At 40.2% G+C, this 18,931-nt stretch overlaps 1 protein-coding gene and 1 long non-coding RNA gene across 2 annotated transcripts; one reads left to right on the top strand and one right to left on the bottom strand.

Moving 5' to 3' along the window:
* Positions 1-2,692: 2,692 nt before the first annotated feature.
* On the bottom strand, positions 2,693-13,182 carry CCDC43 (coiled-coil domain containing 43). Its single transcript, XM_040245129.1, has 5 exons — positions 11,777-13,182; positions 8,571-8,658; positions 7,346-7,481; positions 5,568-5,626; positions 2,693-4,422 (listed from the first exon to the last, which is right to left on the bottom strand). Exons 1-5 carry the CDS (start codon positions 11,978-11,980, stop codon positions 4,235-4,237), a joined length of 675 nt encoding a protein of 224 aa, XP_040101063.1. The 5' UTR covers positions 11,981-13,182; the 3' UTR covers positions 2,693-4,234.
* Positions 12,063-18,737, top strand: LOC120867018. Its single transcript, XR_005721792.1, has 2 exons — positions 12,063-12,202; positions 17,987-18,737. It is a non-coding gene; the product is annotated as an uncharacterized LOC120867018 (long non-coding RNA).
* Positions 18,738-18,931: the final 194 nt, after the last annotated feature.

Genomic DNA, 18,931 nt, shown 5'->3' with positions numbered 1-18,931 from the left:
TAATAATACCTTAATGAAGTCTAACTTCTATTTAAAAATCTATTTGGAATGAATCAGATGTAGTTGAAAGTGAGTCAAACGTAAAGTTGACTATTCTAGGGCAACTAGGAATTCCCAGGTAGTCAAAGGTAACAAGTTTAAATTAAATTTTTCCTAACAGCTGAAATATTGCTGAAACTCATTCTGCAGTGCAGGGAAATACAAATATGAAATTCTTCTAGAAGATAAGTTTCATTTAGGTCTGCCTTAGTAAGTATAATTCCAAATAATGAATCTTAAGTGACTGTAACCCAATTATGGCTACAGTCTAGTAACCAAAACAAGTTTTGATTGTGATATAAGAATGTTTTCCTTACAAAACTGGATAATACCTAGGGAACAAAGGAAAGAAGGATGAACCCAATATTCATGTAAAAATTTAATATTTAAAATACTACCATATTTATAAATTTGAAATCTTAGTGCCTAAGTATTTGGAGGGAAGTGCATCTGATTCTCCTAAATTAGTGATAAAAGTGCCAGTGTTAAAACCATGCAAGTTACTGAATATAAAACCTGTTCAAATCATTTGTGTATATTATTTAAATTTTAATTACATCAATTATTAAATATTTCCAGTTTTAAAGTATTTTAATTGAATCAAAAAACAAAACATTTCCTTTACCTGGATCTTTTAGACTTGATGCATAACTAAAATAATGACTATTGTTTTAATACCCTTAGTTTGCTGCCTTTTTGAGGGTATTACGAAGTTCTAAAATGTATTTTTTTTAAGGTTAATCTTTTACTAGTTTAGTTTGCAATTGGTTAGTGTATATTTTGTGTAGTTACGTTCATTAGTTTGCTTCTGAATTTTTTTAAAAGAGCTCTTGAAAGCTTGGCTTTTTCTGTTTCTCATCACTTAATATCTTTGTATGGAACCCAAGTAATTTATTCAGTAATATGAAATGTTGGTATTATGTGACTCAGAAGATCTTGGGTTTTAACATTTCTAGCATGAGTTAAACTATAATATAATGTACTGATGAAATTTAATTGAACTACCCTTGACTAGAAACACTAATGTTTTAAATGTTGGTGTTTTTCTTAGTTTTAGAAATCCTGGTATTACAAAAAAAAAAAGAGAGAGTGTAATCACACCACATAAATTTTCTTTAGATGATGTGCGGAAGAAACTGATTGAGAATGCAGGAGTAACTGTAGGGAGAAACATTTTGATCACTGAAATGCCTTAAAACTACCCAAATGAATTACATTGAGGGTAGTCAAATAAAATAGATCATCCCACCACAGTCACTGCATAGAAAGTGGTTAAGTTTGATATAAGACATGTTGGATGTTATGGAAACAAATATTGTACTGAATTTAGTCTCTCAAGTAAATAAATTGCTTTGTTGAAAATAGTTTTTTTATGAGTTTGTATTAGTTTCTAACATTGAGTCACTCATCAGAAAGCCAATTAAATTTCATTTAACTGATAAGAACTAGTGCTAAGTTTTAAACTTCATTATTAACACGTAAATAATGTTGGTAGATAATAAACCAATACCATTCAGATTTCCTTGGATTTAACCTCCTTAAAATATGAAATTTTTGTTCTGCCTTTGTGCTAATCCAGGAGAACCATAGTAAAACTTCTAGGGAAACTTTTATATACGGTGGTCAGAAATGAAACACTATTAACAAAAAACAAAAATTATTTCAAATTTTGTTAAGTCACACTACAGATAACTCTCAAATTAGTTGGTTGTCCCTTTCTATTGAATACCCTCTAATGGATGGTTCTTATGTATTATACTTCTGAATTACAACTTATGAAAATGTTATAAAGTTATGACAAGATTTACAGTCTTATCAAACTGATGGTTCCATCATTTCTAATCTAAAAGAATTTGGAATACCCAGTTTTTTTTTTTAATAGAAAAAGCAGTTTTTTATAAAGGTGGTTGAAAATTAGGTACCTTGAATTATATCAATGTCTTTCCCACTTGAATAGTCTGGTACTGTAAGGTTTTAGAAGGTTGGGGGAATTAATGACTGAAATTCCAAATTTGGCCTAAAATGTCCATCATATCATAGAAAACATAGTTGTTTAAAATTTGCCTTTTCCAATATTAAATATTTTAGACATAAAAGGTTTATTAGCACCTGAGTTACGTGGATAACCTTACTCAAAGCCTAATAAGTTGATCCTTTTCTTCTGTTTAAACATTAGTTCAGGTGTACATTTAACTGTGACCTAGATGATAGAGTCCTGGAAAAATGAATTGACTACTCTTAATTAAAACAGATTGAAACTACTACCCTTCAGGGGTCTATGGATATGACCTGACTGCTTCAGAGACCAAAATCTAGGTGAAAACAAACCAAAAATCCAAAATAAGGGTTATTAAAACAGGCTCTCTCACATGCCTACTGTAGCTACAGCCACATATTAAACTAAAATGCCAGCAGGACTCGAGAGACTTCAAAGCCAACCTACTGTCCAAAAAAGACTTTCTGATCTCCTAATATCCAACCTCACAGAAAGGAAAACTGAGGCAGAGAACTTATGGATTCCAGGAAGAGGGTCTAAAAAATAGCAGAAGAGATTATTGGACTAATCAAAACATAAGTAAAATTCAAACACATTCCTAAGGGACTATCCACACAGAACTCACTTCCAGCTGGAAGGAATCAGAATAAATCAAGATACTGATTTAAATAGTTTATTTTTTTAAAAAGGTGGTTATTTTTTTAAAAAATTTTACAATGACATGGCTATAGGAGTGTATAGAGGTGATACATCATTTCCTTAACCATGTTTTTTACCTTCTGTGGAATGGTAAAAATTGTTTTGTTAATCTCATAGTTAATGGTATAAAACAGAGGTCAGCAGACATTTTCTCTGAAGGGCCACGTAATTAAGTATTATAGGTCACATAAGGTCTCTGTCACATGTTCTTTCTTTTACAACCCTTTAAAAATGTGCAATCCATTGTTAGCTCGAACCATACAAAAACAAATGACCAAATTTGGCATTAGTTTGCCCACCCCTGGTATAATGTATCCCACCCCTGGTATAATGTATCTACTTTCTGTCTTGACAGAGAAATCACTCTCTTCAGGCTTCTTGACAGTCTGCTTCCTGAAGTAGAGAAAGGGCTGCTTAGAACCAAATGTGATTTGTGACAAAAGTAGAAATGGAGGAGAGTTCCTACTCACTTTCAACTCTCCCAAGCAGTTTTTCCATTTACTCCCTCATTCAATAAATTTGTTGAGCACCTACTATGTACACTGTTAAATATCTTTGTGTTAGCAGAGATTTTCAGTGTTTTTCCTTAAAAGGTTTTTTTTTCTAAACCTATAATTATCAGGTCCTTGTATGTTTTAGGGCAGATCAGGGTTAAAATCTCTACTAGCACTCAAGAGGATTCATGATTATAAAAAAAGAATCTAGCTAATGATGATTCCCTGCACACGATACTGACACATCCTTCTTAAAATCACAGCCTAGATGAGGAAAAATATATAACTATCTCTTTACTAAAAGAAACTTTGTTTCCTATCATAGGCTGAAACTTAAAAAAAAAAAATCTCAAATGCAGAACATCCACCAAATAACCTTTTCTTATTTTCCTATGTTGTCGCCATGTAACATAAAAGTCTAGATCCAGGTAGGGCTCTTCATTAGCTTCCTATTTCAGACATAAAACCATTTATTTAGATGTGAATAATACTTCTGAAGCAATTGACACTCCTACAATTCATCTGGAGAGTCCCATGGATGGAGGGGCCTGGTGGGCTGCCATCTATGGGGTTGCAAAGAGTCGGACAGGACTAAGCAACTAACACACGCACACGATTCATCTCAGGGAAGGAGTGGCCATGATTCAGCTCCTTCAGGACAAAAATTCAGCTTTCCTGAATATTCCTGCTGTTTATCCAAGGTAAGGGAAGACTTTTTAAAATGGTCAAAAGGAGTATAGGACTTCAGTATTAAAATATAAAGGCTGTCCCCATCCCAGATCTTTGGTTCAGACATCAGCTACAATAATCCGATTACCCACACCACAGAGACATGGCACATTTTGTAACTAGAATTGTTTGCGATTTTCCTTGTGACCACGTAAACAAAAGGGGAAATGCCTTGGGAAACTACCTGGCAATGTTCTCTCATTTCTCTTAAATACACAAATGCACAACTAGGTCTCCCTTTGACCAAGTTCATTAGGAGAAATAGAGTGGACCAAGGTTATCGCTTTCGCTCCCCTCTTTGTGTCCTTTTCTTTTCCTTTTCCTTGCGTTCCTGCTTGGCTAGTTTGTCTCTCTCCCTCTGCAGCTTGTCCTGTTCCTTCTTCCTCTGGGACTCATCCCGAAGCGTGTCTCGCTCCAGTTTTCGGGCATTGAGGACATCTTCCACATTGGTGTTTCGGAACAGAGCTACAGGTGAGTTAAGGGATAAGGGTCCAGGTCACACAGGTCTCAACTCCTGCTCTCCTCATTCAAGCCAAGTTTCAAATACTATCAATCCCTCATCTTTAAAAACAAACCAACTTTATCTTTAGTCCAATGGAAAATCCTAAACCTGCTATTAAAAAAATTTTTTTTGAATAAAAATTTCATTCAGACTTGCCTGAGTGTAAACATTTTATGAAAATGAAATCTCATTCTAGAATAAGTACTCATATCATTCACTGGCAGAATATTGTTGGAGTATCCAGGCTAGTTTTAGTGACTAGCGTATTCAAGTAACTGGCAAAATTTTCCTATACTCAGCACTATTAAAATGCTTGAAGAGTTAAAAAAGTTGTTTAACCTTACTAAATCTTATCAATTTGCTTCTTTTCCTAGACCACTAAAGCTTAAGTGAAAATGATATTCTAAAGAAATAACTTTAACCACAGTTAGAAAATAGGTAGCCAAAAAATTTACCCCTCATTTCTTATGACTTTAAAACAAACCTGTTACTACAAGTTCCTTTTAACTCTTTCCACATAATTTTTTTCTGCTTTAGTGCTTTAAAATGAATGTTTCCCTGAAATAACTCCCCTTTCTCAGAAAATAACCTCCCTTTCAGAAAATCCACCTTACTCCTCACCTTTAAGGTGAATTTCTAAATCCACCTTTTCTGTAAGCTTCTCATAAGTGATTTTGTTGGTAGGGACTTTCTATACCACGTACGTTTCAATTTGTCCATATTTTCACTTCAAGTATTCAGTGCTTTTATTCTCTTTCCAATGAGTGCCCCAGGTCTTTGAGGACAAGGACCGAAACTGCAATATTATTCTAATAGCTTCCACACTGCTGGGAAAGCCAACACTGTACACAAGGAGTACAGATTCTCATTTTCCCTTTGAAATCCTTTCTCTAAACTTACCCCTTCACCGTTCATGTCAACATATTTTTTGGGGGGGAAATTCTTGCTAAATTGACTATTTAGCAGTCCAAGGACTGGGGCTCACAATGTTGACCTAACATGTGTTCTTGGAGGTAGAGGGAGCCCCCAGCAATGACAGTGAAATACAAACTGACCCACAAGAAGATCCTATGGAGCAACACCTGGAGATGGTCACAGAAAAGGATACATTTGTCAGAACCAATGCTCATCGTGGTGGCTCCTGAGTCATCCTTCTCATCCGCTTCGGTGAGTGGCGTTAAGGGAAGTCACATGTAAAACAAAGGTTAGCACATCCCATCACAACATCAGAAAATAGTGATTAAGCTGATGGGAAGGAAAAGCAGGCTTCATGGAAGGACTCTGACAGGGATGTGATGGTAAATCCAGGAAAGTCATCTTTAGAAGTCTCAGCTTGGGGAAGACTGCTCAGAGCTCCTGTAGGATCCTTATCTGTTAGGGTTTCAAAAGAAACTGAAGCTGGTCTGGGTGAACTGCCACATTACCTGTGAGCCAGAGGGTGGTGAGATGACCTCTGAAACAGTGGTTCTCTAAGTGTAGTTCCCAGAACTCCCTAAGAGCTTTTGAGAAATGCACACCGTTGGGCCCCTCTCTGTATCTACAAAATCCAAAACTCTGGGGCTCAGGGCCCAGCAATTTGTGTTTTAACAAGTCCTCCAGGAGAACTACTGCTTAAAATGTTTTTTCTAGCCCAGGAAATGAGATTTTTGTAATTGGAACCCCAGTTCTGCCAAACCTAGCAAGAAAAATCATGAGAGAAAACAAGAAGTTGACCCCAAAGAGCCTAAGAATTCTTTCCTAACCTAGTGATTAGATAGCAAACATTTCTGATACAATAGCCACTCCATTCAAGCAGGCTCAGTAAGCTGCTGCTGCTGCTGCTAAGTCGCTTCAGTCATGTCCGACTCTGTGCGACCCCACAGATGGCAGCCTACCAAGCTCCCCCATCCCTGGGATTCTCCAGGCAAGAATACTGGAGTGGGTTGCCATTTCCTTCTCCAATGCATGAATGTGAAAAGTGAAAGTCAAGTCGCTGTCGTGTCTGACTCTTTGCGACCCCATGGACTGCAGCCTAACAGGCTCCTCCGCCCATGGGATTTTCCAGGCAAGAGTACTAGAATGGGGTGCCATTGCCTTCTCTGGCTCAGTAAGCTAAGTATTCCCTAAACAAATTTCAGATCTAGGTTTAGAACCAAACCTGGTTCCAGGGAACCAAACCTGTTCCTATCAGCAACACTTTCTTTTTACATAGTCCTCACTCAAATTCCAGGTTTATTTTGGTGTCACTTTGATTAATTATGTAGTCACTGGAATATCACTCATTCATCTCTTACTGCCTCCATTTCCTTATCAACTATGATAAAAATTACAAAGATGTATTATACACATAACACTGTATTTCATAGAAAGGTATTATACAAATATGAAGATTCTTTTTTAAAAAAAAGAATCATAGCTAGATCTTATTTTCTGAAAACACAATAAGAAACGGTCCATTCAGGCATTATTTGTTTCACACAGTTTTCAAGAACATATACATTGCAGTAGTCCAGTATCAACCATTCCAGCATCATTCATCATGCCCACAAAGGGCTACAATCTCTGCCATTTTAGAGGAGAATATTAAGCTCTGGTGGGGTGGGGGTGGAGGGTGTACTTCCCTGATGGTCCAGTGGCTAACATTCTGTGTTCCCGATGCAGGGGGCTGGGGTTCAATGCCTGGTCAAGGGACTAGATCCCACATGCTGTAACTAAGAGTTCGCATGCTGCAACTAAACAAATCCCACATGTAGCAACTAATACCTGATGTAGCCAAAGAAATAATTTTTTTTAAAAATAATAAAGCTATAGAGAGGGGGATTGGCAACTTCCCAGAGTTCAGTGAAGACCAGCAAAGGCTTCTGACTTGAGCCTTAGGGAACGGCGCTGAGACTCCAGAAAGGATATTCCTCTTCATCTGTCACATCAGCATACTGGGCCAGGAGGGCAGCTTTCCTCTGCTTCTCCTCTTCTGACACCATTCTGGGCTTTACCACGATCTGTGCCTGCTTCTCAATGAGGGTGGCAATGGCCTGGACTTCGTCTGGGAGGTAGTGGGAGGGAAGTGGGGGACAACAAGGTTGTATGAGATGCTTCCAAACCACCAGTCCACCCAGGCAGTGCCTGGAGCAAAGGCAACGGCAGCTGCTGACTCCTGAGAGCCCTGGGGTGCAGAGGAGGTGCCTCAGGGGCCAATGAGAAAGGCGAGGAAAGGCCTTGCCTTTCCATCTTCAATCAGAGCAGCCCTGCTTTTACTTTTATTATATACTGAAGTTCTGCTGCTTTAAGGAAAAGAAAATCAAGCCTCCAAACATGCAACTTTCTCAAACCGGAAGCCTAAGAAGGAATCTAGCATTAACTTAGGCTGGTCTATCCCATGTTGATAATTATGCCAGGTGAAACTTAGATTATTTTAAAAACAAAATTATCTTTTGACTTCTCCACGCTCAAAGAAAGGAGGCAATGATGTCAAGCAGTGACTCTTGTGCCTGGTTCCATATTAGAATCATCTGGGGGAGCTTTTGAAAAAAATTGAATCATCCAGGGGAGCTTTTGAAAAAATAACAATGCCTGGGTCCGCACCCCAAAGAGGTTTATATAACTGGCCCATGGTGCAGCCTGGGCACTGGCACTTTCAAACATACAGCAAGCGATTCCAGTGTACAGCCACGACTGAGAACCAGCATGTGAATAGCTCAGAACAGATTCTATTCAAGTTTGGACTTCTGTTTTGAGTTGTGTGTAGCTGATTTTTCATCCTAATGGGATCATCTCTTTCATTTGACAGGATGGAAGGTTTAGCTGAATGAAGCAAAAGACCAATCACAGTCTGTGTTATGAAATGAGATTATGAAAAGGGTGGGAAAATATAGTTGACCTCATACCTGCAGAGCAAATACACACGGGGGAGTGTAAAAAGGACAAAGAAGAAAGCAAGAACCACAGTGAAGATAGCCATGGTCAGCTGAAGTGGTAAAATGTAAAAGAAAAGAAAACCAACCTTCAGTTAAAAAGTTAAAATAAGCTGCCAGGTGTTTACAGGTTTAGCGCACCTGAGTGAGGAAAACTAAGGACTCTTAACAGCTGTACCGAAAAAGTGGTTGGAGGTTAGACATAAAAACTCCAACTCTACCTTCTTTTTTCACTTTGGTGACAACATTCTGAGTTTCTGACCATCGTTCCACAATCTCCTTGCAGATATTAAGGAGGGAATCTTCTTCCTGGTTGAAAAAGTAGACCAATTAATTTCCTGAGAGCCCTCAACCTAATGCAGAAGGAAATGGCAACTCACTCCAGTACCCTTGCCTGGAAAGTCCCATGGACAGGGGAGCCTGGTAGGCTACAATCTATGGGTTCACAGAGTCCAACACGACTGAAGGACTTCACTTGCACTTTCTCAACCTTATCAAATCTACACAAAGGACAGAGCTCCCCCTGCTGGTGATCACAGGGCAGGTTTGGGACCCACAGAACAGAAATGATTCTCTTCTGAGGCTCCCAACACAGAGGGAATCCTATGTGAGTCAGAAGCCACACCTGCTAGAGTACCCACTCCATCCTGCCAAGCTCCAAAGGAGAGGATTCCCACCAACTCAGGACAGTCCTCCTTTTGGAGCAAAAACTTGTTGAGTCAAAATGCTCCTCTATGAAATCTTCCTTGGCCAATATACTCAATTCAGTACATTCTCCAATGTACTCACTGATCCATAATAAAGAGAAGTTAAGTAAGTAGATGGTCTCCTATCCAGCCATCCCTCTGTCCATTTTACATAAGCAGACATATTCTGCACACCAACCAATCTTCCTCTGTAGCATGGTATGACCAAAAGGATGTTGGCTTTGGTGTCAGACTTAGTTAAATTCAAATCCAGATCTACAAAAAAGTTTCTTTTCATAGAAAAAGGCTGGTATATGAACAGCTGCCACAAAATGTAATATCCTGCTCACTAAACTCATTGTGATAATTTCATGATGTATGTAAGTAAAATCATTATACTGTACACCTTAAATTTATGTAGTGCTGTATGTCAATTATATCTTAATACAACTGGAAGAAAAAAAAAATGTAACATCCTACTTAATGTAATGACCCTACTTAAAACTGCTCGCCCTCCATTCTACTCCCAGTTTTCTCACAATGCTTCTTTTTCTCATAGCACTATCATTTTCAAATACCCTAGATAATTTACTGATTATGTTTTTCTTTACTGGAATATAACCCCTCAAGGACAAGGATTTCTGTCTGTGTTGTTTCCTGAAGTACCCCCAAGCACTTAGGGCAGTACCTGGCAGAAGAGTAAGCCATCAATAAAAATTTGAAGAATCAATCAATCAGCATAAGTGGAATCAGAAGGAATAAAGAGGATGACAGGAAGCTTTTGTTTACTGTCATTTTCCCCCAACCATATATACTGTTCTTAAGTCTTACCTCAAATTGTTGCTGGTAAGCTTCTAAATTCCTAGTAATGAATCCTAGCCCAATATGGTGACTAATTTGGCTATCTTTTGTTTTTCCTAAAATGGGATTCAGTATAATAGTTGGGAGCTTTATACCCAGCCCAACTGACTAAGTAGTGCTGTAGTGATGTTTGGTGTCTACCATATTCACTGGCCTTGCTGCTCGATAAGGTTGCTCCCAAGTTGTTTCATGGACAGGACCCCTGCCTCACCATATTGTTCCTGGCCAATTTTTTTCAAAGTTATTTTCTACACAGAAGGGGCTGGGGAAATTACAAGAAAATTAAGTAGGGTTTGTAAACTGGGCAGGGGGAGGAAGGAAAGTCACTTGTCACCTTAAAAGTGAGTTTGTCTTGGAACTTCCCTGGTGGTCCAGTGGCTAAGACTCTGCGCTCCCAATGCAGGGGGCTTAGGTTCTGTCCCTGGTCAGGGAACTAGATCCCACAAGCTGCAACTAAGAGTTCACATGCCACAATTAAAATGATCCCCAAGCCTCAACTAAACGTCCCACATGCTGCAGTGAAGATCAAAGATTCTGTGTGCCCCAATTAAGACCCAGAGCAGCCAAATATATATATATATATATATATAAAGACTCGATTATTTTTTTTTTAAAGTGAGTTTGTCTCTGCAGTTTATGCAAACAAGAGATATAAAAAACAAAACAAAAACAAATCTGGTCTAGACAACTCTTCTACTAAGAGACTGTTAATAGTCTAACAGGTCTCCCTTTATCAGGAGACATACAGTTCTAAGTAATGATACAATGAAAAGAACAAGTCAAGGAGCTGTACCAATGAGTACCCAAGTTACCTGAACTTCTTTTTCATGGCCTCTTTAGGAACTTCCCAGTGGGAAATTTTTTTAAAGGTAACTTAATTTGTTTGCATCCTATTCTTTCCAATTACAACCTGCAATGTAAGGATTCAGGAAAAGAATTTATTCCTCTGTGTTGTATTTCCAGCAAACTTATGAGCTGCATCACAAGCTGTGTTAAGGCTTTCCCATTTATAGGTCAATCTCACCAGAGCAGGTTCTGGAATTAAAAAGGGGGCCCTTGCCAGGAGGCCCTGGGACAGCTGCACTAGTGTTAGATTTCAACCATGTTGAAATCAATGAACTGCATTTTCACCAAATAAGTGTAAGTAGAGATGAAGGCAGCAGAAACGGTCAGGTTCGAAAAGTGTGGACATCTTGGTGACTTACTACTTAAACACAGTTTAAAGCACACATTTCTGAAAGCCTGGATCTGCTTCTAGGAGGCTAAGTATCATGTTTATTTCTCTTAACTAAAACTCTGATCTCTCTTATTCCTCCACCCACTTCCCCCAATGATTACTGCATTTCTAAATACAGTGAAGGATCGAGCCCAAATTTGCTTCCATTCTGCCTAGGCGTGAAAAGACCTCTACTGCCTAAACTGACCTTTTTGGGAATCCTACCTCCAAAATAGGAAAACAAGAGGTTACTTCCTGCGGGCTTTTGTCAGGGGCTCTGCCTCCTAAGGGGGCACAGATATCCCAGAGCACTTAATTTCCCCCTCTCATCACTGTCAACGGACGGGAATGAGATTGGTTGTTAGACGTTTATGATAAAGCTCATTTCAATGCCTTTAGAAGAATATTCACCCAGCTGACCTACAGGCACCTAAGAGGGCCTTGTCCTCAGAAACAAGAGAAAGCTTTTCCCCTCTCTGCACCTGCAACCCTCTGGCTCCCGAAACCCTGGATGAAAAGTAGCTCCCTGTCCCCGAGGCCCAGGGCTCAGAAAATTATTTCTCTTCCAGGTGAGACCACTAATCCTCTGGGACACTAGGTAGGGGAAAGAAGTACCAACAGGAAACGGCTTAAGAGGCTAAAGGAATGTGTCTGGGCTTCTCACCAGGAAAGCAGAGAGAATACCCTGCAGAGCATCCAGCTTCTCTTCTTCCTCCTCCTCCTGCAGGACACCCAAGATGTAGGCGCCATAAACGGCTCGGTCCACTCCCAGCGCCTCCAACCGTCCATCTAGCCACGATTCAAAGCTGCTGCCCCCTCCATCTCTCTCGCTGGAGGTGGCAGCAGCCACTGCGCTGGGCGCCGCCATCTTGGGGCCAGGGACCTGCTAGCCCCCAGGGCGCCTACCGCAGTGCCTGACGGGCCGCGCCGCGGGCCCACTGCGCATGCTCAGAGAGGAAATCCACGCCCGCGGTGCGCCTGGCTTAGAGCCCCGTCGACCCCTAGTAACCTACCGCTGCATTTTGTGTCTTCTAAATAGAGCGCATGCTGGCTTATGCACGATCATGCGGTCTTTCTGGAATCCTGGCAGGTGAGTATTCTTAACAGACTCTTTTTTACAGTTGGGGAAGTTCAGTGACTTGGCCAAAGTCACGCGGCCACTAACTAAACAGGACTGGAACTCAGCTTCGATTCCAGCGCTTTGACAGGCCTCACCAAGCCGCCCTTTCTCGCCAGTCGTAGAAAGCTAAGCCACCCGCTCCCACACTGCTTTCAAGGAGGAAACCGCCGGCTCTGTGGAATATGCACTATGGCTATCAACTGCCACCTGCGCCTTTCCAAGCTCCCCCCGCGCCCCCTCCCCCCCAATCAAAACTCAAGCTCCAGAAACCTTCCCTGATTCCATTCCCTGCAATCTGTGTTAAATTAAGGCCTCTCCAAAGTGCTGCGGTTGCTTCTCTGCACCTAGCATGCTTGCTTAACCCAGTACCGGACACATAGTGGGTGCTCAATAAATGAACTGGCAACCTCCAGTCGTTTTTCATTCACCCAGTCAACACTTAACATAGAAATATCTTCCAAGAGCCTTCTTTACCCATTTCCAAGCGTTATCTAAGAGCTTTTGAGGCATTGCTGCTGCTGTTCAGTCGCTTCAGTCGTGTCCAACTCTTTGCGACCCCATAGACGGCAGCCCACCAGGCTCCTCTGTCCCTGGGATTCTCCAATCAAGAATACTGGAGTGAGTTGCCATTGCCTTCTCCAATGCATGAAAGTGAAAACTGAAGTCGCTCAGTCATGTCCGACTCTGTGCGACCCTATAGACAGCAGCCCACCAGGCTCTGTCCACGGGATTCTCTAGGCAAGAATACTGGAGTGGGTTGCCATTTCCTTCTCCATTTGAGGCATTATCTCTTATAATCCTCCTAACAACCGTGTGAGGAGATGCTTTTGTTGTCCACATAGTAAAAATAAGGAAAAAACACACACATTTACAGGGAGCGTAACCAGAAGCAAGTGCTGGCTTACATCAGGGAGAGTCTCAGCTGATTCTCAAAACACCTGGCTCTGGGCTGAAATGAATCACCCAAGAACCCAGGTTGGCTTTCCCTGAACTGCAGAGGACTCTGGCAAGTCAGTAAATATTTATTGGCATTGCTGCTGGGCACTAAAAGACAAAGATTAATGTCACAAAATCTCTCCCTTCAAAGGATCTTCAGTGGGTTGAACAGACATGTTTAAACTAATAATGGCAATACAGTGAGAGAAATGTTTCAGTGTCTAATGGAAATTGCAGTAGGACGGCTGGAAGATTAGGTTAATCTTGCCTGTTGGATTGAAGTTGGAAACTGGAGATGAGAGATGGAGGAAGGCTTCCTAGTGGAGGTGAGGCTTTCTCTTTTTTGAAGACCAAGTGAGAGTCCTTTAGGCAAAAAGACTGAAAGAGAAAGGGAGCAGACCCAGATGCAGGAAGCTGTGGGGGGCCCTCCAGAGAATTATGGATGGCTTGAACCACAGAGTTCGAATAGAAGATATTCAGGGGGTGACAACAAAAGGAAAGGAAGGGTCTGGTATAACTGGCAAAGGGCCTCTTGAGAGAATTCTCTACCTTTATTATCGTTGGGGTAATGTAAATGGGTGGACATGGAACACTGTAAAGCTCAGTAGAAATACAGGATATGTGCCTGTTAGCCTCATGGCTTCTGTGTGCTCCCTGAGTTAGAATGTGACAATAAGGGAGTCAGAGGCCAGAGTCAACCCCCAAAGACTTGTCCCAGTTTCAGGTTCTCAGATGTACATTTTAATCCAGTGGCTGTCTTGCAGGTGGAGTTTGTTAGGTAGCAGACTTGGGAGCCGTCATGACTCAGGGATCACAGTTTGATGTCAGAGCCCCCACAATCAGAAAAGGACCACAAAATTTTGTTCTTTCTGAACTTTTTAATTTGAAATTATTCCAGACTCACAGGGAGTTGCATAAGTAGTACATAGAGACCTGTACACCTTTACTCAGTTTCCTCCCATGGTAACATCTTGTACTGCTATAGTATTAGTATCAGGAAACCACTGTTGGCACAATGCAACAAAGGCTTTTTGAAGACACACACAAGCTTCTCACAAAACTGAGGGAAGGCTCTACAGATTCTGCAATTAAAAGAATCCTCGCTGGCTATTACAAAATTACAAAACGAATTAGCTCATAGTTCAAAAAACCAATTCATACCACTGGACAAATGACAGAAAACTTATAGAAAAAAAAAATCAAGATAGCTTTTTACACTATAAAAAATATCATCACATTTATAATTTTTAAAATATGCAAACAGTGACTTCCCTGGTGGTCCAGTGACTAAGCCTTGGAGTTCCCGATACAGGGGGCCCTGACCTGGTCAGGGAACTAGATTGCACATGCCACAAACGAGAAGTTGCACTCTGCAACTAAAGAACTCTTACACCACAATGAAGATCGAAGATTCCACATGCTGGAACTAAGACCTGGTGCAGCCAAATAAACATCCTTTAAAAAAATAAAATATGCAAATTAAACCTGTAATGAGATACCATGTTTTCTTCTCAATGTCTGATAATACACAGTGTTGGTCTATGACTGGGTGATATAGGCACTAGGAAATGTTGCTGCAGCGGATTAACGGGTAGAGTCTTGCTGGAGGGCAGTTTGAAAAAGACCCAACATTTCTCCTTCTGGGAATTGATTATAATACGTGCATGTGTGCAGAATGACATAATAAGATGTGTTGCAGTGACGCTTATTGTAGTGAAAGAACAGAAATAGTTTACATTCTGTCTACAGAAGACTGACTCAAGCCACAGAAACAGGGATTGTGCAGCCATAGCCGAAGAATTGATGCTTTTGAACTGTGGTGTTGGAGGAGACTCTTGAGAGTCCCTTGGACTGCAAGGAGATCCAACCAGTCCATTCTGAAGATCAACCCTGGGATTTCCTTGGAAGGAATGATGCTAAAGCTGAAACTCCAGTACTTTAGCCACCTCATGAGAAGAGTTGACTCATTGGAAAAGACTCTGATGCTGGGAGCAGGAGAAGAAGGGGACGACCGAGGATGAGATGGCTGGATGGCATCACGGACTCATTGAACGTGAGTCTGAGTGAACTCTGGGAGATGGTGACGAACAGGGAGGCCTGGCGTGCTGCGATTCATGGGGTCGCAAAGAGTCGGACATGACTGAGGGACTGAACTGAACTGAACTGAAAAGGTGGAGGAAGCTCTTGATGTACTGACAACAAACTTCAGGATACATTGTTAAAGAAAAAAAGTGAGGCACAGAATAATATGTAACGTTTGCTACCATTTGTGTGTACAAAGAGGAAGGATGGGGAGAAATACATACACATATGTGGCCTGGCATGTGCCTGAAATATCTGGGAAGATACACAAGGGAATGTAAAGATGGTTGTCACTGAGGAGGAGAACTCAGGGAGACTTGTTCTAAGAGTATGAGCTATTGGGATTTCCCTGGTGGCTCAGTGGTTGAGACTCCGTGCTCCCAATGCATGGGACACAGGTTTTATGCCTGGTCAGGGAACTACGAAGCCACATGCTGCCCAATGTGGCTGAAAATAAATAAAAAATAAAGTAATATAAAAAATAATGTTATTTCTGACATTCATTTACCTGGCACCTTTTGTTTTAAATCTCCTTTGCTTCCTTCCCTACCGAGAGGGAACTTCTGTTCCTGACCTTTGTATCTGTCTCCCTCTTGAATGTTTTTAAACATAGTACATATTACTGCATATGCATATGTAATATGTGTGTATCCATAGGTATGTATCCATAAACAATATATCACATTGTTTCACATGTTGGACATTTCTTTCTGCAGCATGCTTTTTTCATTTAAGATCTTGAAAATATTTTCCGGTGTTGATACATGTAGCTCTTATCCATTCATTTAAACCACTGTATAATATTCCATTGCTTGAATATAGCCCAGCTGATTCATTCCTCTGCTGATAGGCATTTAGAGTATTTCCCAGTTCTTCAAACAGTGCTTCAGGTCCCATTCTTATAGGTAGCTCCTTGCCCCACTATGAAAAAATTTCTCTGGGCCAATGAGCATCAAACATTTTTGCTACATACTTTTAGCAGAAAAAATATTTTTGCATACCTGGCATATTAATATGTATTTATGAATTACATAATAGTGTAAACCACTATACAAAATTTGTATGTCCATCATAAGATATATAAAAAGGTAACTTAGAAAGGGTGGTTAAGGGACTTCCCTACCAGTCCAGTGATGAAGACTCCATGCTTCCAATGCAGGCGGCCCAGGTTAGATCCCTGGTCAGGGAACTAAGATCCCACATGCCACAGGGCACAGCCAAAAAATAAATAACAAAAGGTTAATTTAAAAGAGATAATATGTTATAAATATTTATTTGTTTATAATACCAAAATACTTAGTGAAAATAATGTGGCTGAATATGCTTCATTCCTTTCCTACATTATTACTATTTAAAATTTTTTATCGTAAATGCTCATAGCATAAAATTTACCATCTGAACCACTTTCAAGTGTACAGTTGATTAGGGAAAAGGATTCATTACTAACAAGAGTTCCTCTTGAACTTCAGTGATTTTTCTCAACCATTGGCCAGCTGACTCCTCACTGAACCTCAGAGTTTGTACCTGGAGTGTTCACTTGTGTGTGTCATTCGGATTATTTGTAATCTTAACTTTGCTTCTTTGGACAAATCTTATTAAGCCTCTTGTTCACTTCTGGGAGTTAGGAAAATCCAGATAGCATAATCTGTAAATTTATCTGGGGATATGTAAATTGTGGAGAACTGTGTAAAACCAACTCATGCCGAACTCTGCAGAGAAACAACCTGTCTAGATAGGAAGCTCCCTTACCCTTTATCCAGATAGCTCAGTTGCTTTACTATGTAAGCCATGATCTCTGACAAGAGCACGGGAAGGACACCAGTGTTAGCCACTAAAGATTATTAAGCTTACTTGTTTTTCTCTTAAATAAAATATATTTAGGATTTCCCTGGTGGTACAGTGGATAAAACTCTGCCTACCAATGCAGGGGACACAACTTCTATCCCTGGTCCAGGTAGATCCCACATTTTTGTTGTTTAGTGGCTAGGTCGTGTCTGACTCTTGTGACCCCAAGGACAGTAGCCCTCCAGGCTCCTCGGTCTATGGGATTTCCCAGGCAAGAATACTGGAATGGGTAGCCATTTCCTTCTCCAGGGGATCTTCCCAACCCAGGGCTCGAACCTGCATCTCCTCCTTTGCAGGCAGATTCTTTACCACTGAGCCAGCCGGGAAGTCCAGATGCCACAGGCAACTAAGGCCTGAGAGCCACAACTACTGTCCATGTTCCAGGGCCCAAGAGCCAAAACTACTGAACCCTGAGTGCCTAGAGCCTGGGCTATGCAACGAGAGAGGCCGCTGCAATGAGAAGCCTGTGCACAGCAACCGAGACCCAGCACAGCCAAAAGTAAATAAATATTTCAATACTAATGCTTTCTTTTGGCACCTCTGTGAATATCTTGTGTCTGAGGGGTGCACACCTCTCTTCAGAGAACAGGATATATCAAAAAACAGAATTGCTGAGTTGAAGGGCATGAGATCACCATATTGCTCTCCCAAGAGCTTGTTCCAGTTTACATTCCCTTGCCTTCCTGTTTTTACTAAAACTTGATTTTAATTTTTGCCAGTGAAAAGTGTGTGAAAGAGCTTCTAATTGTTTAATTTGCATTACTAGCTTGGGCTTAATTTGCATTTAATTACAATTGAGTCAGCACTTTTTATGTATTTATCAGCCATTAAAATTTCCTCATTTTTTTTTTTAAGTGTTCCTTTTGTTTATCTGTTTGTTGGCTGCTCTAGGTAGCATTCGGGATCTTAGTGGCCAGGGATCAAACCTGTGTCTCCTGCATTGGGAGCTCAGAGTCTTAACCACCGGGCTACGAGGGAAGTCCGAAATTACCTCATCTTTGAATTGCCTGTTTATATCCCTTGTGGGTTTTCTAGATTATTTGTCTTTGTCATGCTCATTTTTAGGAATCTACTTTTTCTTTTTTTCTTAATTTTTTCATTGATCTTATTAAATTTTTTAAATTTCATTAATTTCTATCTTTTATTTTTCTGACTATCCATAAACTTTGGGCATACCTTTCATTTTCTGACCTCTCAAGGTGAACACTTAGCTAATTCATTTTCAGTCTGTCTTATTTTCTAATATAGCATCCACATTTAAGGTCATACTTTCTAGTTACTTTAGCTGAATCTTACAGCTTTTAAAAAGGTATTTAACAGCTTTTGATCTATAGTTTTTCATTGGTGAGGTTCTAAATATACTGCAATTTCCATTGTTTTATTCTTCTATCATGAATTATTTAGAAATGTGGTTTGTTTAAAATTCCAGAGTAATGTGTTTTGTTTTACTCTTTAAAAAAAACTTAACTTTTTGTTATTGGTTTCTAACTTCATTTTGTGGTCATAGGATGTATTCTGTATGATATTGGTATTTTGGCATTGGTTGATATTGTCGTGGCATAGTTCAAGTCAGTTTTTTAACTTTCCACGTACTTGAGATTATTTTCTAATGTTTATATATTAAAATTTATTAGTTATATCATTGAATCTTTTATTTATTTATTTTTTGGGTCCTTCTGGACAGCTCATGGGATCTTAGTTCCTCAACCAGGGATCAAACCCTGCATTGGAAGATGAAGTCTTTACCACTGGACCACCAGGGGATTCTCCTCATTGAATCTTTTATATGTTACTAGTCTTATTTTAGGAGAAGGCAATGGCAACCCACTCCAGTAC

Source organism: Oryx dammah, unplaced genomic scaffold (genome assembly GCF_014754425.2).
Source record: "Oryx dammah isolate SB20612 unplaced genomic scaffold, SCBI_Odam_1.1 HiC_scaffold_8, whole genome shotgun sequence".
Taxonomy (NCBI): Eukaryota; Metazoa; Chordata; class Mammalia; order Artiodactyla; family Bovidae; genus Oryx; species Oryx dammah.
The sequence above is the reverse complement of the archived record's forward strand: the minus strand, read 5'-3'. Positions and strand labels throughout refer to the sequence as shown.

Excerpts from the sequence above, each read along its gene's own strand:
- CCDC43 (XM_040245129.1), bottom strand. The coding sequence starts at position 11,980 with ATGGCGGCGCCCAGCGCAGTGGCTGCTGCCACCTCCAGCGAGAGAGAT. Across the intron at positions 5,627-7,345 it reads GATGTGACAGATGAAGAGGA|CGAAGCGGATGAGAAGGATG; the intron begins ATATCCTTTCTG and ends AACGCCACTCAC. Across the intron at positions 4,423-5,567 it reads GAGCATTGGTTCTGACAAAT|CTCTGTTCCGAAACACCAAT; the intron begins GTATCCTTTTCT and ends ACTCACCTGTAG.